General features: G+C 44.2%; 1 protein-coding gene across 6 annotated transcripts in view; it reads left to right on the forward strand.

Moving 5' to 3' along the window:
- The window catches only part of raw, a 318,621-nt gene that overhangs the window by 134,244 nt on the left and 164,406 nt on the right, over positions 1 to 19,971 (forward strand). The window contains exon 1 of one of the 6 annotated variants that reach the window (XM_070085117.1): positions 12,749 to 12,851. The exons of 3 other annotated variants lie outside the window; for them this stretch is intronic. Coding sequence is in view for 1 of the 3 variants with exons in the window: in XM_070085142.1 (XP_069941243.1) it covers positions 15,627 to 15,711 (85 nt within the window). In the remaining 2 variants the exon portion in view is untranslated. Of the gene's footprint in view, positions 1 to 12,748; positions 12,852 to 15,524; positions 15,712 to 19,971 lie in introns of those variants that run through there. 2 more of the 6 variants (XM_070085115.1, XM_070085142.1) reach the window with 2 other exon arrangements.

Consider the following 19,971-nt stretch of genomic DNA (forward strand, 5'->3'; position numbering starts at 1 on the left):
ATATATGTATATATATATATGTATATATATATATGTATATATATATATGTATATATATATATGTATATATATATATGTATATATATATGTATATATATATATGTATATATATATGTATATATATATGTATATATATATATATATGTATATATATATATATATATATATATATGTATATATATATATATATATATTTATATATATATATATTGAGGTACACACCTCTTGGTTTGTATATTCTGCAGGGTAATTAATATTCATAGTGCGAGGTATACATCTCTCGGTGTTTATACCCTGTATGCATGCATGTATGTGTACACTTGACCGTGATGTTGGGCAATAAGACTTCTAAGTCTTCGCTGCTCATGGCTAAATCCAGTGGTTTGGTCAGGGCGCGAAGGTCGAGGGAGCAACCACCAGACTACATGGCTGCCAGTGACATGTTGAAATCAGTGCCACTCGTTTGTTTGCACCAAACGTTAGCTAGTCGGGGTTGAAACCCGTCGACTACTCGTTGGTCATTAAAACTGTATTTCAGTCATATACTAGCGTCTTAGTATCCAGCCTATCTTTGGTAATCCTAAATTTGCTAATTATACATTATATCATTGTCACAGACGTCTGCACTAAGCTGTATAAGAATTGCATTTTAGGAACGCCACTAGTGTGCAGCTACCCTCTTCTAGATGTGGGTTAAATTGTGGGAATTCCACCAGCGTGCTGCTACCCTATTATATACGAGTTACACTGTGAGAACACCAGTGAGCTGCAGCCCTGGTATGTAAGAGCAACATTGTGGGAACACCCTCGGTGTGCTTCTAACCATTTCTGAGAGTTGCATTGTGGAAACAAAAGCTGGTAAAGAGCTCTTGATGTTTGCTGGTCGAGCCCTTGATGTTTCCTGGTAGAGAGTACTAGGTCATATTTCCCTGTCATACTGGATGGCGTTCATACGTGAAGTGCTCCAAAGGCGGGTCATCATCTGACGAAGACCCGCGTCAGGAAACACTTGTCCTGTTTCCTGACAAACCTTACCTAACCTAACCTATACGTAAGTAATGAACTTGGCCAGCCTGAGCTGGGAGACTTCAGTGGGGCATTGAGAATACCGTCGAACATACCACTGTGGAGTTACCAACTGTGGCAGCTTCTTAAGTTTGGCTCCAACGGTGATAGTTTTTATTAGTTGGGAATTACCATCTCCCAGGATAATCTAACACACAGAGGAGGAATTTGGGACGATATCATCATCACAGATAATGATAAAGTATGAAATATACGCACCAAAAAAATAGTGAAAAAATAACAAACACACTTGAGGGCTTTCGTGCGTTCACACACATCTGAAGAACATATGTAAACACCAGTGCTCAGGTGTTTGTTATTCGCTGTTAGACTAATTATATATATATATATATATATATATATATATATATATATATATATATATATGTGTGTGTGTGTGTGTGTGTGTGTGTGTGTAAAACTTACGATTTTGGCTTAAATACCAATGTTCTTGCTGCATAAGGTAATCGAAAATTTGTGTATGCAGTAATTTCGCAAAAATCATTCTGAACCTAACGAAAAAAAATATTTCATTGTGTTTGTTTATTATTAAATTATTGTAAACTTATCTAGAACATATTTAGTTGGATTAGGCTAAGTTAAATTGTTCTTGTTATAATAAGGATAGGTAAGCTTTCTAATGTTCTTTTGGTACAAGATTATTAATTTTTACATAAATGAAAAAATATATCTATAAACGTATAAGAGAAAGTTTTAGAAAGGACTTAATTTTAAATGAGTTTTTGCTAACTGACCAATTTTACCTATTCGGCACGACATTATATATATATATATATATATATATATATATATATATATATGGATAAAGAGAAGGGTGAACGGGGGGCGCGTGAGCCGCGGCCCTTAAATTGACAGTCCGATGTTCTACCCCAGTTCGTGTCCCCCTTCAGTTTAATTTCTCTGTCTCTGTCTCTCTCTGTCTCTGTCTCTGTCTCTGTCTCTGTCTCTGTCTCTGTCTCTCTCTCTCTCTCTCTCTCTCTCTCTCTCTCTCTCTCTCTCTCTCTCTCTCTCTCTCTCTCTCTCTCTCTCTCTCTCTCTTTCACACACACACACACACGTACGTACGTATGTACGTATTGAGTGGGGGATGATTAAAGTGGCTGGTTCACGTCATGGTGCCTGCCACTTGGCTCTCACAGGCGTGGCACATGATGAGTTGTAGCCTCCGTTTACCTGGAATATGACGAACTCTCGGCTTCCTGACGTGTGTAAGATGTTACAAGACGCGGACGACTTGCTCTGTTTTGTTTGAAGTCATCTGGGTTATGTAGGTTACGTATTTAAGGTCATCTGGGTGATTTGTTTAAGTTCATAGTGGTAACTTGTTTAAGGTCATCTGGGCGACCTGTTTGAGGTCACTAGTGTGGTTTAACGTCTGTTAAAGATCACAGAGTTGATATAACCTTTGCTCATGAGGTCACCTACTTAAACTTGTCTTTGTTAGATTATTGTATTTAAATTTGCTAATTGTAACTTAAATTCCTGAATCAAAAGTAACTGAGGCCACTTCTCTGAGCAAGTGTTTGTGTTCGTAGACTTCCACGTTTGGCTAGGCTTCCCTATGAGGCTGATCCCTCTGACCTGTACCGCTAGGCTACTTAATTATTACTTCGTCCCTCACCTTCTGGGAACCCTGAGATCCTCGGGGCCAAGGTGATCCTTGGAAGGAGGCAAAACCTCACTAACAGGGGAGAAGGCAGGATCTTTCCTGCTGGGCAAAGGAGAATGATTGCAGTGTAAAGAATATAATTATGATAGTCATGGCGAATTGCTAAACCCTGTAGTGGGAAGGTAGAAAACAAGTGAAACAATGAGTTTAATAGGAGTGTGAAGGAAGTAGAAGAAAGAAATGTATGCAGATGAAGGTTGGAGAGGCCTGCTGAAAGAATCTCACTTTTGTAGGAGTATGAAGGTGAAATGTCTGCCCCTTCCCATAGTGTGTAAATTGCCTGTCCACCTTCACATGAAAATGAAGTTCACATCTCCCTCTGCACCAGCGGTCTTGAAGCCACCCTCCTCCCCCCACTTACATACACACTCAGCAAGTTACCCACCCAACCCCTCACCAGAACTGAGAGGAATGCGCGATGAGAGGCTGAAAGAACTGAAATTGACGACCTTAGGCGAGAGAAAGACAAGGGGAAAGGGACGTGATTACTGTGTACAAAATCTTAAGAGGAATTGATAGGGACAGCTTGCTTGAATTAAGAGGGCCGGGATCAAAAGGACACAGGTTGAGAGTGAAGAAGCAGATGAGCCATAGGGATGTAAGGAAGTATTTCTTTAGTCTCAGGGTGGTTGAAAAGTGGAATGACTTGGAAGGGAAAGTAGAGGACAACTCGGAATGCAGCTTCGAGAGTAGATATAATAAGAAGGCCCAAGAGGCCAGAGGTTAGTGATGCCGATTAAGGTGGTCTATGAGGTAAGGACTTGGTAAACAAACACACACACACACACACACACACACACACACACACACACACACACACACACACACACACACACACGATGAGGCGGGGCCAAGAGTTGTGACTCGACTCCTGCAACCACAAATAGATGAGTACACATACGCACGCAAGTGCACCTTTCCTTGAAGGCTCAGTTCTCATCCTTCCATTATTAGAGAGGTTATGTATTGACACACATGCAAGCCTACTTTTCCTTGAATAAGTTGTTCATATTTTCGCTGCCAGCAGTAGCAGCCTCGTTGATCAGGTCCTGATCCACCAGGAGGCCTGGTCATGGACCGGGCCGCAGGGGCATTGATCCCCGGAATACCCTCCAGGTAGGTAGGTAGACTTTGCCAGCGAAGTCATGAGTCTACACACACGCAACATTAACTCGACTTTATACTTCGTATAATAGCTTTTACACAGAAGCATAGCTAATTAGGTTTTGGTCAGAGGTTGGTTTGAGTATCTTTAGGAAATGGCTGCCTGTTGATGGCTCTGAGTTCATCACTCCCGAGGGCCGGTCCTGGACCAAGCCTTCTGGATGATCCTCTGATCAGTGAGGCTAGCTTTGCTAGTAGCACAGTCCTATTTAAACCACATCATGACTGATCAGGAAGTGCCTGTAGTAACTATCCAGGTTCCTTCTTGAAGACAGCCGGAGTCTTGAAATGGTTAGATATCGTTTGCAGGGTAAACCCACTCATACACCGACAGTTTATAATGAAGGGATGAACTATCGTCGTAACTGTTTAGCACAGTAATTTAGCTGTCACAATAAACGAACATCTGACTCCCAACTCCCACGCTCCCACATTCCCACACAAGTGATTCACAGGTGTATTAAATAATTTTGTTAAACACATCAACCGTTTACCGCTAAGGCCGTGTGAAGGAAGAAAACACATTCACCGTCACTTGCTCCCTAGCTGCCTTAAAAGAGAGCATTCATCATGATCCAGTGATAACATAACCATCTCTAACATCCCACCGGATTTTGAATATGCAGGCACAGTACTGCTCACCTCTAAAACTCGTTCCCGTAATGCTATCTCTGAATCCCTGCATAGGTGTGACCATGTACCCAACGGCACAGCCAGTCCCAGAGACAACTTCCAATCTGATCTTACACACCTACAGAATATTGAAGCCTCTCTCAGTACCTCATGTGTATCCTCTTTCCAGTCCTTCCGCGGACGTCGCTTATCCTACCTTCCATCAACTCTAAATCTATGCACCTTATTTAATTTTCCTTGCTGCTTTACACATAAACCAGTTTAATAAAACTCTCTTCTAATTTCTTCATGCACACTCGTATATTTAACTTTTATCATTTTCTCTCTCTCTCCCTCTCTCTCTCTCTCTCTCTCTCTCTCTCTCTCTCTCTCTCTCTCTCTCTCTCTATCTATCTATCTATCTCTATCTCTCTCTCTCTCAAAATGTAAAGGAGTGGAGGCAGGATAGTCACGAGACATTAAGGCTGAGAAGCAGTTCTTATGTCTGGAGATGATCACGTGAGGACTGGCTGTTTGGAAGTCGTGTGCTGACTGTCTTGGTGGATGGCTTGTGGTTTCAGGGAAGGGACGGTGATGACAGCATCTTCCTGAGAGAGAGAGAGAGAGAGAGAGAGAGAGAGAGAGAGAGAGAGAGAGAGAGAGAGGGAGGGAGGGAGAGAGACAGGGGGGGAGTAGAACCCTTCGCTGAGCTTCTACCAAGAGGAAGGAGAATAAGGGTAAATATATGTAATATTGTTGCTGTTTCTTAAATTCAAGTATTATATGTAGTATTATATTGTGTTGAAAGATAAAGCGGCCGGCATATAAATGTCTAAATAAAAATGGAAAGAATGGGGACCCCGACGAAAATGTTGACACACGGGCTTTGTTAGGTTATCAGAGGTTTAATGTTTATTATTCATTGTTATTTGCCTCTAGCAACTGTGCTTAATATAGCCATTCTAAAGAAACATATTACTGTCCGCAACATCACTTGCAGTTAACCTGAATAAAGAGCATCTTACCTTAATATGAATACAATAATTGAACACGTTGTAGTTCTTTGTTTTATTCAAATTATGAGATGCTTTTTTTCCCACTGTAATAGTGACCAACTGTGGGACTCCGTATGTACACTACATATGTATCCCATCGTTATACACGCTAAAGTATTCCTTTATTTTGCAAGTGGTGTGGAGGATCTTAAATATAACTTCTCTTAATTGGGGTATTACGTCTGTTATGGGATGGACCTTTAAGGCAACACAAGGCCTCAACTAGATAATTTTCGGTCACTGAACAATCCTAGAATGGTGTGCCCTTATCCCATAAACTCAGCGCCCTCATTGCGTCCTCATAGGACGCAAAACTAACAGTACAGTGTGACATTAGTTTCTAATGCAGTTATATGCCAGTGTTGAAGATTTGAAATCAATTAGAAAAGGCATTCACACGTTATCGCGTGGAAACATCCAAATTCCTTCAACAAAAATGGGCAAATTGGCACCTACGCATTCCAGAATTAGTTTAAACCAGTTTAATAAAATTGGCAAATTAATAAAAGTTGCACAACTTAAAATCATTACGAACTTTGCAGAAAAACACAGACTAAAATTTTCTTCAGTCATAGGATTGAATTCAGTAATTTCAGGTTGATTATGTTTGTAAACTGGCAAATTTGTATTCCCCTTTTTATGATATATCAGCCTTTGATATACCTTTGATGAGTTCCGAGAGTCTCTCAACTCCCGGAGCCCGGCCGTGGGCCAGGCTCGTCTGGTGCTAGCCTCATCAACCAGGTTGTTGCTGCTGGTGGCCCACTGCCCTACATTTCCATCACAGCCTGGTAGATCTGGCACCTGTTGATACTTGTCCAATTTCCTCCATTCAAGATTCAAGTTAATCGTAAGAGGCTGCAACAGGGGAACTAAGAATTTAACTAAGTCATTTAACAAACATTTAAAGTTAGTTAAAGTTTAAGTTAAAAGTACTAATACCTGATAAGATAGGTAAAGATACCACACCATTTTAAAATAAGACTGAGAAACTGTGACCTATACATTCCAGTAACAATCTCTGCCTCCTCCTAAGTAGAATAAACCAATGTTGAATGTTGGGGGTCAATCAAGAGGCTTCCTCAGTTACCACATGGAAACCAAAATCAGGAATGATCTATAAACTTGACCAGAGGACACCAGTGCATGCTCTAGTTGTGTGAGACTACATTTTGTCAACCATTTGAGTGTACTTCTTTGGGGGATACCTAATACCAACACCTCCAGTGAGCGGGTCTTCATACTAGACTCCTGTCTGGAGAAACTTTCTCAATGCTCCTGACAAACAAAATACCACCACCCACCTGTGCAACTATTTTTACACCTATATGAATAATAGTAATGAAATCTTATTGTATATTCAGACTTATTCTTGTTTGTTCTTCTTGACAGGTAAATGCGTTATGAGACGATTGTTTGCTAAGGTTTGGTGAGTATGATTTGTTGTTTGTACGCCCGCTTTTGTGTATTTACCTAGCTGAGCATGCTCGTGTTGACAGCTAGTTCTTGGACCCTCCTTTGTTAACTTTGTTGGCTGACACGATCTATTTCTGTCGTATTTGTTTGTGGAACCTTGAACGGGTTTACCCTATTAGTAGGAGGGGCAGTCTGAGGCAGAGAGAAGAGGGTATAGTGAGGAATGGATGGGGCAGGGAGGAGGATAGAGTAGTGAGGAATAGATGGGGCAGAGAGGAGGATACAGTAGTGAGGAATGGATGGGGTAGAGGAGGATAGAGTAGGAAAGAATGGGTGGGGTAGAGAGGAGGAAGGAATGGATGGGGTAGAGGAGGATAGAGTAGGAAGGAAAGGATGGGGTCGAGAGGAGGATACAGTAGAAAGGAATGGATGGGGTAGAGAGGAGGATAGAGTAAGAAAGAACGAATTGAGGTAGGGGGGAGAATAGACTGGGAGGGGATGAACTGGGACAGAGATTTTTTTTTATATTTAACTAAACGGTATACCTGAGCAGTGTGCTGCTACCCTATTCTACTTGGCAGATGTATTTTTGTATTAATATCATTAACTACACAGATATACCTCTTACCCAACACTTGAATACTACTTACAGTAGGTTCTAGAGCTTTCTTACGACGGATACGACACTCCGGTGTGAAAGGAGTTGTTTACCATGTTTTTCTCAGGATGCGACTCATCAGTCAGCTAATACATGAGAGGAACCTCATTCATAACGCGGGGATGTGATCCTGAAAATCGGCGCCTAATGGAACCTAGCGGAACGTAGGGGAAAATAGGGTTACGTTCCAGAGACATCCATATTTGTTAAACCAGCTTTTTTTTTTAAATATTCATTTAGGTACAAATTAACTGGTTTACCTTGGTTTGCATTTAAGGTGTCGGTGCTTGATGGCATGGAAGTGTGTTCAGAGGATTGGTGTCGCCGTATTGGGCTAAGGTGGATGGATGTGACTACCCTATTCCATGGGACGGAGAGGAGGATAGAGTGCGAGGGAATGGAGATGGGGTGGGGAGGAGAGAGGAGGGATAGGGCGGGTGTTTGGTGGAAGTGTGTGAAGTTCTTTTTTCTCTTTCTGTGTTAGGGAGGTCCTCTGAGAGGTTGAGAGAATGGGAAATGTGGGTTAGGGGAAGGCCAGCTGAGAGGTTGTGAGAGTGGGAAATGTGGGTTAGGGGGAGGCTAGCTGAGAGGTTGTGAGAGTGGGAAATGTGGGTTAGGGGGAGGCTAGCTGAGAGGTTGTGAGAGTGGGAAATGTGGGTTAGGGGGAGGCTAGCTGAGAGGTTGTGAGAGTGGGAAATGTGGGTTAGGGGGAGGCTAGCTGAGAGGTTATGGGGAGAGGCCAACGGGTGGGTTGTGAGTGGAAAGGGAAAATGTTGGTTAGGGCGAACAATAAGGATTTCCCTAACACCACCACCATCACAACTACCACTATCACCAGCATCACAACTGCCCAACCTGAGCAGCGTCGCAGCTACCACCAAGATAAGCATCACCTCACCACCCTCACCACTACCACAGCTGCCACCACCACAATCTTTTTCAACACAGAAACCACCACCACTAACTTTCACACAAAGAGTACCACTCACACCAACACCAGTAACATTCGCACCAACACCAGTAACATACACTGACACCAGTACTTCTCTCAAACCAACACCAGTACCTCTCTCATAATACCAATACCTCTCACACCAACACCAGTACCTCTCACCATCACCAGTAACATTCACCAACACCAATACAATTATCATACTAACATCAGTACTATCACACCATCATCAGTACTACTATCACACCATCATCAGTACTACTATCACACCATCATCAGTACTACTATCACACCATCATCAGTACTATCACACCACCATCAGTACTACTATCACACCATCATCAGTACTACTATCACACCATCATCAGTACTACTATCACCATCAGTACTATCACACCATCATCAGTACTACTATCACACCACCATCAGTACTACTTTCACACCATCATCAGTACTACTATCACACCATCATCAGTACTACTATCACACCATCATCAGTACTACTATCACACCACCATCAGTACTATCACACCATCATCAGTACTACTATCACACCATCATCAGTACTACTTTCACACCATCATCAGTACTACTATCACACCATCATCAGTACTACTATCACACCATCATCAGTACTACTATCACACCATCATCAGTACTACTATCACACCACCATCAGAACTACTATCACACCATCATCAGTACTATCACACCATCATCAGTACTACTATCACACCACCATCAGAACTACTATCACACCATCATCAGTACTACTATCACACCATCATCAGTACTACTATCACACCATCATCAGTACTACTATCACACCATCATCAGTACTACTATCACACCATCATCAGTACTACTATCACACCATCATCAGTACTACTATCACACCATCATCAGTACTACTATCACACCATCATCAGTACTACTATCACACCATCATCAGTACTACTATCACACCACCATCAGTACTATCACACCATCATCAGTACTACTATCACACCACCATCAGAACTACTATCACACCATCATCAGTACTACTATCACACCATCATCAGAACTACTATCACACCATCATCAGTACTACTATCACACCATCATCAGTACTACTATCACACCATCATCAGTACTACTATCACACCATCATCAGTACTACTATCACACCACCATCAGTACTATCACACCATCATCAGTACTACTATCACACCATCATCAGAACTACTATCACACCATCATCAGAACTACTATCACACCATCATCAGTACTACTATCACACCATCATCAGTACTACTATCACACCATCATCAGTACTACTATCACACCACCATCAGTACTATCACACCATCATCAGTACTACTATCACACCACCATCAGAACTACTATCACACCATCATCAGTACTACTATCACACCATCATCAGTACTACTATCACACCACCATCAGTACTATCACACCATCATCAGTACTACTATCACACCACCATCAGAACTACTATCACACCATCATCAGTACTACTATCACACCATCATCAGTACTACTATCACACCATCATCAGTACTACTATCACACCACCATCAGTACTACTTTTACACAATCATCAGTGCCACTCATGCTAACACTGATACCATTCACATCAGTATAACTAGTGGCTAGCACAGTGACAGCAACATAACCAGCAGCTAGCACGGTGATAGCAACATAACCAGCAGCTAGCACAGTGACAGCAACATAACCAGCAGCTAGCACAGTGATAGCAACATAACCAGCAGCTAGCACGGTGATAGCAACATAACCAGCAGCTAGCACATTGATAGCAACATAACCAGCAGCTAGCACGGTGATAGCAACATAACCAGCAGCTAGCACGGTGATAGCAACATAACCAGCAGCTAGCACATTGATAGCAACATAACCAGCAGCTAGCACAGTGACAGCAACATAACCAGCAGCTAGCACAGTGATAGCAACATAACCAGCAGCTAGCACATTGATAGCAACATAATCAGCGGCTAGCACGGTGATAGCAACATAACCAGCAGCTAGCACGGTGACAGCAACATAACCAGCGGCTAGCACGGTGATAGCAACATAACTAGCAGCTAGCACGATGACAGCAACATAACCAGCAGCTAGCACGATGACAGCAACAAACCCAGCAGCTAGCACGGTGATATCAACATAACCAGCAGCTAGCACGGTGATAGCAACATAACCAGCGGCTAGCACGGTGATAGCAATATAACTAGCAGCTAGCACGATGACAGCAACATAACCAGCAGCTAGCACGATGACAGCAACATAACCAGCAGCTAGCACGGTGATAGCAACATAACCAGCAGCTAGCACAGTGATAGCAACATAACCAGCAGCTAGCACGATGACAGCAACATAACCAGCAGCTAGCACAGTGATAGCAACATAACCAGCAGCTAGCACAGTGATAGTAACATAACCAGCAGCTAGCACAGTGATAGCAACATAACCAGCAGCTAGCACAGTGATAGCAATATAACCAGTGGCTAGCACAGTGATAGCAACATAACCAGCAGCTAGCACGGTGATAACATAACCAGCAGCTAGCACGGTGATAGCAACATAACCAGCAGCTAGCACAGTGATAGCAACATAACCAGCAGCTAGCACAGTGATAGCAACATAACCAGCAGCTAGCACAGTGATAGCAACATAACCAGCAGCTAGCACAGTGATAGCAACATAACCAGCAGCTAGCACGATGACAGCAACATAACCAGCAGCTAGCACAGTGATAGCAACATAACCAGTGGCTAGCACAGTGATAGCAACATAACCAGCAGCTAGCACAGTGATAGCAACATAACCAGCAGCTAGCACGGTGATAGCAACACAACCAGCAGTTAGCACGGTGATAGCAACATAACCAGCAGCTAACACGGTGATAGCAACATAGCCAGCAGCTAGCACAGTGATAGCAACATAACCAGCAGCTAGCACGGTGATAGCAACATAACCAGCAGTTAGCACGGTGATAGCAACATAACCAGCAGCTAACACGGTGATAGCAACATAGCCAGCAGCTAGCACAGTGATAGCAACATAACCAGCAGCTAGCACAGTGATAGCAACATCAGCAACTAATACAGTGATAGCAATATAACCAGCAGCTAGCACGGTGATAGCAACATAACCAGCAGCTAACACGGTGATAGCAACATAACCAGCAGCTAACACGGTGATAGCAACATAACCAGCAGCTAACACGGTGATAGCAACATAACCAGCAGCTAACACGGTGATAGCAACATAACCAGCAGCTACCACAGTGATAGCAACATAACCAGCAGCTAGCACAGTGATAGCAACATAACCAGCAGCTAGCACAGTGATAGCAACATAACCAGCAGCTAGCACAGTGATAGCAACATAACCAGCAGCTAGCACGGTGATAGCAACATAACCAGCAGCTAGCACGGTGATAGCAACATAACCAGCAGCTAGCACGGTGATAGCAACATCAGCAGCTAGCACAGTGATAGCAACATAACCAGCAGCTAGCACGGTGATAGCAACATAACCAGCAGCTAGCACGGTGATAGCAACATAACCAGCAGCTAGCACAGTGATAGCAACATAACCAGCAGCTAGCACAGTGATAGCAACATCAGCAGCTAGCACATAACCCGTCCCAGCCTCCACAGCACCGTCCCCCGCCATACTACACATGCGCCACTCTCTATTGACCTTTTAACACGCGTCGGACAAGGTGAACCAGGCAGGTGGGCGCAGTTACTACACACCGCCACGCCAGCCCTGTTTCCGCTCCCTCCTGAAGCTTTTTACCTGGCAAACCTACAAACAGTAGCTCGGTTTGAGGTTGTTTTGCTCCTTTCCCCCACGTTCTCGAGTTTGCGGTTGGCTAGCCGTGGGTAATATAACCGGTGAGAGTGGCATCGTGCGCACCCTTGCCTCCGATTGGCGGTCGGCGACGTCATCGTTCGCTGATTGGTTGTCGTTGACGACATCTCGCCTCTCGTTGGTCGGTGGTGATGTCACCGGTTATTTCTCAGTTCCGCGGTGGCGGGTTCATATTGTTGTTTTTGTGTTTGCCCGCGAGAGGTGTGTAAAGTTTCTCAACGGGATTAGAAAATTCGGCGTGGGGCGTGAACACGTGCGCCTCACCCAGCTTGTAACACTGTGTTTGAGTTATTAGTGCGCGTTAGCGGCCCGCACCGCCGCTGAAGTGGAGTGTTACTGGTGCGGTGTGACTGACTGCTCTTTTCTTTCTCCACACTGTTACTATCATTGAATAGGGAACCTGTACACTGCGGATATACCCAGTTTTGATAAAAATACAGTTGCCGCCCACGGAGTGCGGAGGGGCGTGGACGTATTTGGAAATTAGTTACTCTGTTTAACTGTACTCTCTCTTATCTAAGGTTAAATTCTACATAATTTATCAAATCGTTGTAGAGTTACGTATGAGGTCTAAATAATACACTACGTCTGGGTTACCTCCTCTCCCCCCCCCCACCAGTAACCCTCAAACACTCACTCTAGTCACGCAGCTCCTGCTGATGTATGCATACCGGGCTACGTACCGGGGCTGTGGAATTATAATGATCTGTGTGGCACAGAAATAAAGCTGTGTCGGGCCAACTTGGATCAGTTTATCTTTTATGTTGTGTAAGCTACCAGCTGTGTACCAGACTATCTCCGAGAGTCCCTCAAAGGTGCTACCACCGTCAGATAGGAGCTACTCTCTTCCTCGAATCAAACCTAATTACCTCTCATTTCGCAGACGCTGCATGACCTCTGTGGGGTTCCCAAAATATAATAAAATGTAACTATTTCTCTTTTTACAATATATATTCAATATTATACAAAGTCTTCGCAATAATAATGTTATGATAATTAATAATAATTTCTCTAGGAGATCATTTGAGCTGTCAGTGTTTTATATTTACGATGATCGCTGTAATGTCTCTCTTGAACCGTTGTTTCGCAATTTAAAATTACGACCTTCTGTTCTTCATCACTCTTGACTTATATTAACTTTATACACACACACTGTGGAAGAGAAACCTCTTGGTGTCCCTTTATGCCATATCTGTAGTTATTCTCTCATGTTGTGAATGACTTCTCTCCTCTCACCTTCATTAACTTAGAAGGGTTAAACTCTAGCAGCCACTTCCTGCACGTTATCCATGTCTTTCCTACGAGGGAGATGCCATAAGATAAGATTTCGTCCGGATTTTTAACCCCGGAGGGTTAGCCACCCAGGATAACCCAAGAAAGTCAGTGCGTCATCGAGGACTGTCTAACTTATTTCCATTGGGGTCCTTAATCTTGTCCCCCAGGATGCGACCCACACCAGTCGACTAACACCCAGGTACCTATTTGCTGCTAGGTGAACAGGACAACAGGTGTAAGGAAACGTGTTGAAATGTTTCCACCCGCCGGGAATCGAACCCGGGCCCTCCGTGCATGAAGCGGGAGCTTTAGCCACCAGGCCACTGATGATGTCGGTGAGGGGGAGCTCTTGATCCTTGGAAATGGACCAGTCCTCCCCTTGAGTAAAACCTGAATGCCTCCCATTGCCCAAGCGATACGGGTTTAGTGCTTAACCAAAATATATAAATGCCCGAGTCTTCATGTAGTTTTTTCTGTTATACTCCTTTAGTGGCTTTCTCATTAGCTCTGCATCATCTGCAAACATCGTGTGCGAGTTTTTTGTGGTTGTGTGTGTGTGTGTGTGTGTGTGTGTGTGTGTGTGTGTGTGTGTGTGTGTGTGCTTGCGTACAGTTGTACTGGACCTTTGTTTATTTTTTTTCTCCTGGTGATTATAGATTATTGTCGGAGGTGAAAGATAAGTGTGTGTCGTGAGCACCACCGGGCCTGGTGAGGTTACATCAGATGGTAACGTTGAAGGTGGCGAGTCCTGCGTCTGGCGGTGCTATATCACATGGTCACTTTGGTGGTGGTGAGCCCAGAGCGTGGTGGTGCTAGCGAGCCCCAGGCCTAGCGGTGCTACATCAGACAGTGATGTTGGCGGTGCTAGTGAGCCCCCAGGCTTGGTAGTTCGGTATTACATGGTCACGTGGAGGGTGATCAGCCCCAGCTAAGGTGGTTCTAGTGAACTCTCGGTTTGGTACACACATTGTTGCTTAACACCAGCCTCTCTACGCTATTATCTATGATAAATTTGCAGTTTTATTATTATTATTATTATTATTATTATTATTATTATTATTAATAGTAGTAATGGTATTTAATATTTTATTTTTATACAATTTATATATTGAAGTCGTAAATATGGAGCGGAAAAAGTAAGGAGGGGTCTTGAAAATTATTGAGGAAGGTGGGTCCTTGATTATGTTGATTAAGATGGGATCTTGATTTGAAGGTGGGTCAGTTTTAGAGGCCAGAGGTTCGACGCCGCAGCGCTTGTACTAACAGGATGTTTTTTTTTTGTGATTGTTTTTACTAACTTGTTTGTTAGTTTCTTTTTGACCTTGTTGGGTGATGGCCGGTGCATCTTGTACGGTGTTTGTGGAGTGACCTTTTTATGAGAGAGAGAGAGAGAGAGAGAGGAAACGAGACACAAACATGTGTGTTTATACCTTCTCCCCACTGCAGTCGTCTCTCCCTCCCCATCACTTCCCTTCCCCTTGGCTCCACTCCCTCTCCTCCAACACCGCGTGAAAGATGGCGAGGTGGGACGTTGAGGGAGCGTTGACAGGTTAAGCCTCGCCCTGGGAAGGAGGGAGGGTGGAGAAAGGAAGGAAGGAGGGAGGGTGGAGGAAGGAAGGAGGGAGGGAGGGAAGGAGGAAGGAGGGAGGGGAGGAACCTAGGAGAGGTAAGAAATGAGAGAAGGAAACATATTTGTTATGCTGTCTCTCATTATTGTTTTTTTAATACAGTGGATGTGTAGAGAGACAAATGTGTTTTTGTTGTAAAGTATATGAATACAGGACGCCGGGCCACCAGCTGGAGAAGACCTGGGCCGGAAGTACCGGCGAATCTACGTGAATGAATGACCAAGCACACACACACCAGACCAGGAACTATGACTCGGGGCCAGGAGCTATGAATCGACCCCTGCAACAACAGCTAGGTGAGTACACACACACACACACACACACAGCGGGGCCAGGAGCTATGAATCGACCCCTGCAACCACAACTGAGTACAAAGATCTAAGGGTGAGTATAATACCGAGTACATCGCCAGAAGCACACATTAACCAGATAACTGCTGCGGCATATGGGCGCTTGGCAAACCTGAGAATAGCGTTCCGGTACCTTAGTAAGGAATCGGTTAAGACTTCATACACTGTGTACGTCAGGTCTATACTAGAGTACGCAGCACCAGTTTGGAACCCACACCTGGCCAAACACGTCAAGAAATTAGAGAAAGTGCAAAGGTTTGCAACAAGGCTACTTTCAGAGCTAAGGAGAATGTCCTACGAAGACAGGTTAAGGGAAATCGGTCTGACGACACTGGAGGACAGGAGGGTCAGGGGAGACATGATAACGACATACAAAATACTGCGTGGAATAGACAAGGTGGACAGAGACAGGATGTTCCAGAATGGGACACAGAAACAAGGGATCACAATTGGAAGTCAAAGGGATGTTAGGAAGTATTTCTTCAGCCACAGAGTTGTTAGGAAGTGGAATAGTCTGACAAGCAATGTAGTGGAGGCGGGAACCATACATAGTTTTAAGACGAGGTATGATAAAGCTCATGGAGCAGGGAGAGGGAGGACCCAGAAGCGGTCAATGAAGAGGCGGGACCAGGAGCTGAGCCTCGACCCCTGCAACCACAGTTAGGTGAGTAACACACACACACACACACACACACACACACACAAAGGCAATGGGGCCAGATAACATCTCTCCATGGGTCCTGAGAGAGGGAGCAGAGGTGCTATGTGTACCCCTAACAACAATATTCAATACATCTGTCGAAACAGGGAGATTGCCTGAGGCATGGAAGACAGCAAATGTGGTACCAATCTTTAAAAAAGGAGACAGACATGAAGCACTAAACTACAGACCAGTGTCACTGACATGTATAGCATGCAAAATCATGGAAAAGATTGTCAGGAGAAGAATGGTGGAACATCTAGAAAGAAATGATCTCATCACCAGCAGACAACATGGTTTCAGAGACGGGAAATCCTGTGTCACAAACCTACTGGAGTTCTATGACATGGTGACAGCAGTAAGAGAAGAGAGAGAGGGGTGGGTGGATTGCATTTTCTTAGACTGCAAGAAGGCGTTTGACACAGTACCACACAAGAGATTAGTGCAAAAACTGGAGGACCAAGCAGGAATAACAGGGAAGGCACTGCAATGGATCAGGGAATACTTGTCAGGAAGACAGCAGAGAGTAATGGTACGAGGCGAGGTGTCAGAGTGGGCACCTGTGACCAGTGGGGTCCCACAGGGGTCAGTCCTAGGACTAGTGCTGTTTCTGGTATTTGTGAACGACATGACGGAAGGAATAAACTCCGAGGTGTCACTGTTTGCAGATGACGTGAAGTTGATGAGAAGAGTTCATTCGATCGAAGACCAGGCAGAACTACAAAGGGATCTGGACAGGCTGCAGACCTGGTCCAGCAACTGGCTCCTGGAGTTCAATCCCACCAAGTGCAAAGTCATGAGGATTGGGGAAGGGCAAAGAAGACCGCAGATGGAGTACAGTCTAGGGGGTCAGAGACTACAAACATCACTCAAGGAAAAAGATCTTGGGGTGAGTATAACACCAGGCACATCTCCTGAAGCGCACATCAACCAAATAACTGCTGCAGCATATGGGCGCCTGGCAAACCTCAGAACAGCATTCCGACATCTTAATAAGGAATCGTTCAGGACCCTATACACCGTGTACGTTAGGCCCATATTGGAGTATGCGGCACCAGTTTGGAACCCACACCTAGCCAAGCATGTAAAGAAACTAGAGAAAGTGCAAAGGTTTGCAACAAGACTAGTCCCAGAGCTAAGAGGTATGTCCTATGAGGAGAGGTTAAGGGAAATCAACCTGACGACACTGGAGGACAGGAGAGATAGGGGGGACATGATAACGACTTACAAAATACTGAGAGGAATTGACAAGGTGGACAAAGATAGGATGTTCCAGAGACTGGACACAGTAACAAGGGGACACAGTTGGAAGTTGAAGACACAGATGAATCAAAGGGATGTTAGGAAGTATTTCTTCAGCCACAGAGTAGTCAGGAAGTGGAATAGTTTGGGAAGCGATGTAGTGGAGTCAGGATCCATACATAGCTTTAAGCAGAGGTACGATAAAGCTCATGGTTCAGGGAGAGTGACCTAGTAGCGACCAGTGAAGAGGCGGGGCCAGGAGCTTGGACTCGACCCCTGCAACCTCAACTAGGTGAGTACAACTAGGTGAGTACACACACACACTCACACACACTATTCTTGGATTCAATAAAAACTATGTTGTGGAAGCTCACGTTTTATTTAATGGTTGATGTCATCTCTAAACCTGTTTTATTTTTTATTTTTTTTTTTGGTGGTGGTTTTTCATCATTATTATTTTGAGTGTCTTCTAACTGTAAGACAGCAGCAGGCGAGTGTTTTCGTAACTCTTTGTTTTGACAGTTTCAAAACATACAGAATCTTTGCTGTCAAGAATGATTTTTATTTTTCGATTTTTTGGGGAATGTGATAACGGTGATTTTGTGTGTGTGTGTTTGTGTGCGTGTGTGTGTGTTTGTGTGCATGCGTGTGTGTGGTTGTGTATGTGTGGTTGTGTATGTGTGGTTGTGTATGTGTGGTTGTGTGTGGTTGTGTATGTGTGGTTGTGTGTGTGGTTGTGTTTGTGTGGTTGTGTATGTGTGGTTGTGTTTGTGTGGTTGTGTATGTGTGGTTGTGTGTGTGTGTCTGTGCGTGTGTGTGTGTGATTGTGTGTGTTTGTGCTTGTGTGTGTGATAAATATGGTTAATAATGTAGGATGCAAATATCCATGTCAGTCTGACCACGTTCAATGTCACCTTAACGCCCATGTGCACGATGACACCCACACCCACGCCCACACTGACACCCACGCCCAAACCTGGACCTCACAAGTTATCCCAGTATCCACGCACGCACCTGTACCCCAGTTCTGTTTCGTCTAGAGCCTACGCCCAGTCTGGCGCTCCCGCGCATGTAACCATCAAACCTGTTTCCAGCGCACCTGGGGTCGTTAGAAGCTAGAGGTGACCCCCTGATACCATAATACAAGTTAATATTAATGTGGGAATATTACACAGTGCTGTAACACCTCGGTACTCCTGGCCCCTGTAGAAGTAGTCAGTAATCTTGGACTGTTACACACTGCCACAAAGCTATTATAAGTAATTAAAAGGCTACCATAATACGTTAGCATCTGTTGTTATGATACACTCAGGAGTTGTAAAATTTCATTTCGTTACGCCTGGTGCCATTGCAATGTTTTAAACCTCGTTCTTGTTATCTTGTGAGGCTACTGTAACTTTCTCTCTTCTTCCGCAGATGATGTTTTGGTTTCCTGTTCATCCATTCGGGATTCTTTGAATCTTGTTTCTGTTTTAATACTTTTCTTACACAGGTCACCTGTGTATCCTTAGTGACCTGTGCATCCTCAGTGACCTCTTCATCCTGGGTAAGGTATGCTTGAGCGGGCGTGACTACAGACTTCTGCTCTAGGTCAGCTGGTGCTCCCGCCTACCTTGCTGCCTGTCAGCTGACACAGATAAACAAATGTGCGCGGATGTTGATCTGTGCATACATGTGCGTTTTGAGGTATACATAGGCAGCTTGATACATGCACTCAAGGAATGGCTTTACGTACACGTAGATGTATGTTTATGTGCGCTGATGTGTTGCATGTTTATTCTAGTCTCTCTCTCTCTCTCTCTCTCTCTCTCTCTCTCTCTCTCTCTCTCTCTCTCTCTCTCTCTCTCTCTCTCTCTCTCTCTCTCTCTCTCTCTCACACACACACACACACACACACCTAACGATGGTATGCTTTCATATAAGAAAATCTCCCAAACAAGAGATGATTGCGTAGGCCACCCACACAGGCCGCTGACCCCGCTCGTGTGGGCGTGCGTGTGCTTTCTACTTGGCTTTCATGTGGGCACCGCTGATGAGTGAAGAGATAACCACGACGATGGGAGTGATGGTGATAAGGATGATGGTAGTGCTGATGATAATAGTGAGGATGGTGCAACTGGCGAGTCTGTGGCGAGATATTCCATAAATATCCTAAATTTGCTTGCAGCAGATAAGATGTGAATTGTATATACAAGTCTCCAGTGTTACTCCTGTTAACCCATTTTTTTGTCGGGGGGGGGGGAGCTAGTTACTAACCCTTTTTA

Source organism: Cherax quadricarinatus, chromosome 1, assembly GCF_038502225.1.
Source record: "Cherax quadricarinatus isolate ZL_2023a chromosome 1, ASM3850222v1, whole genome shotgun sequence".
Classification (NCBI taxonomy): domain Eukaryota; kingdom Metazoa; phylum Arthropoda; class Malacostraca; order Decapoda; family Parastacidae; genus Cherax; species Cherax quadricarinatus.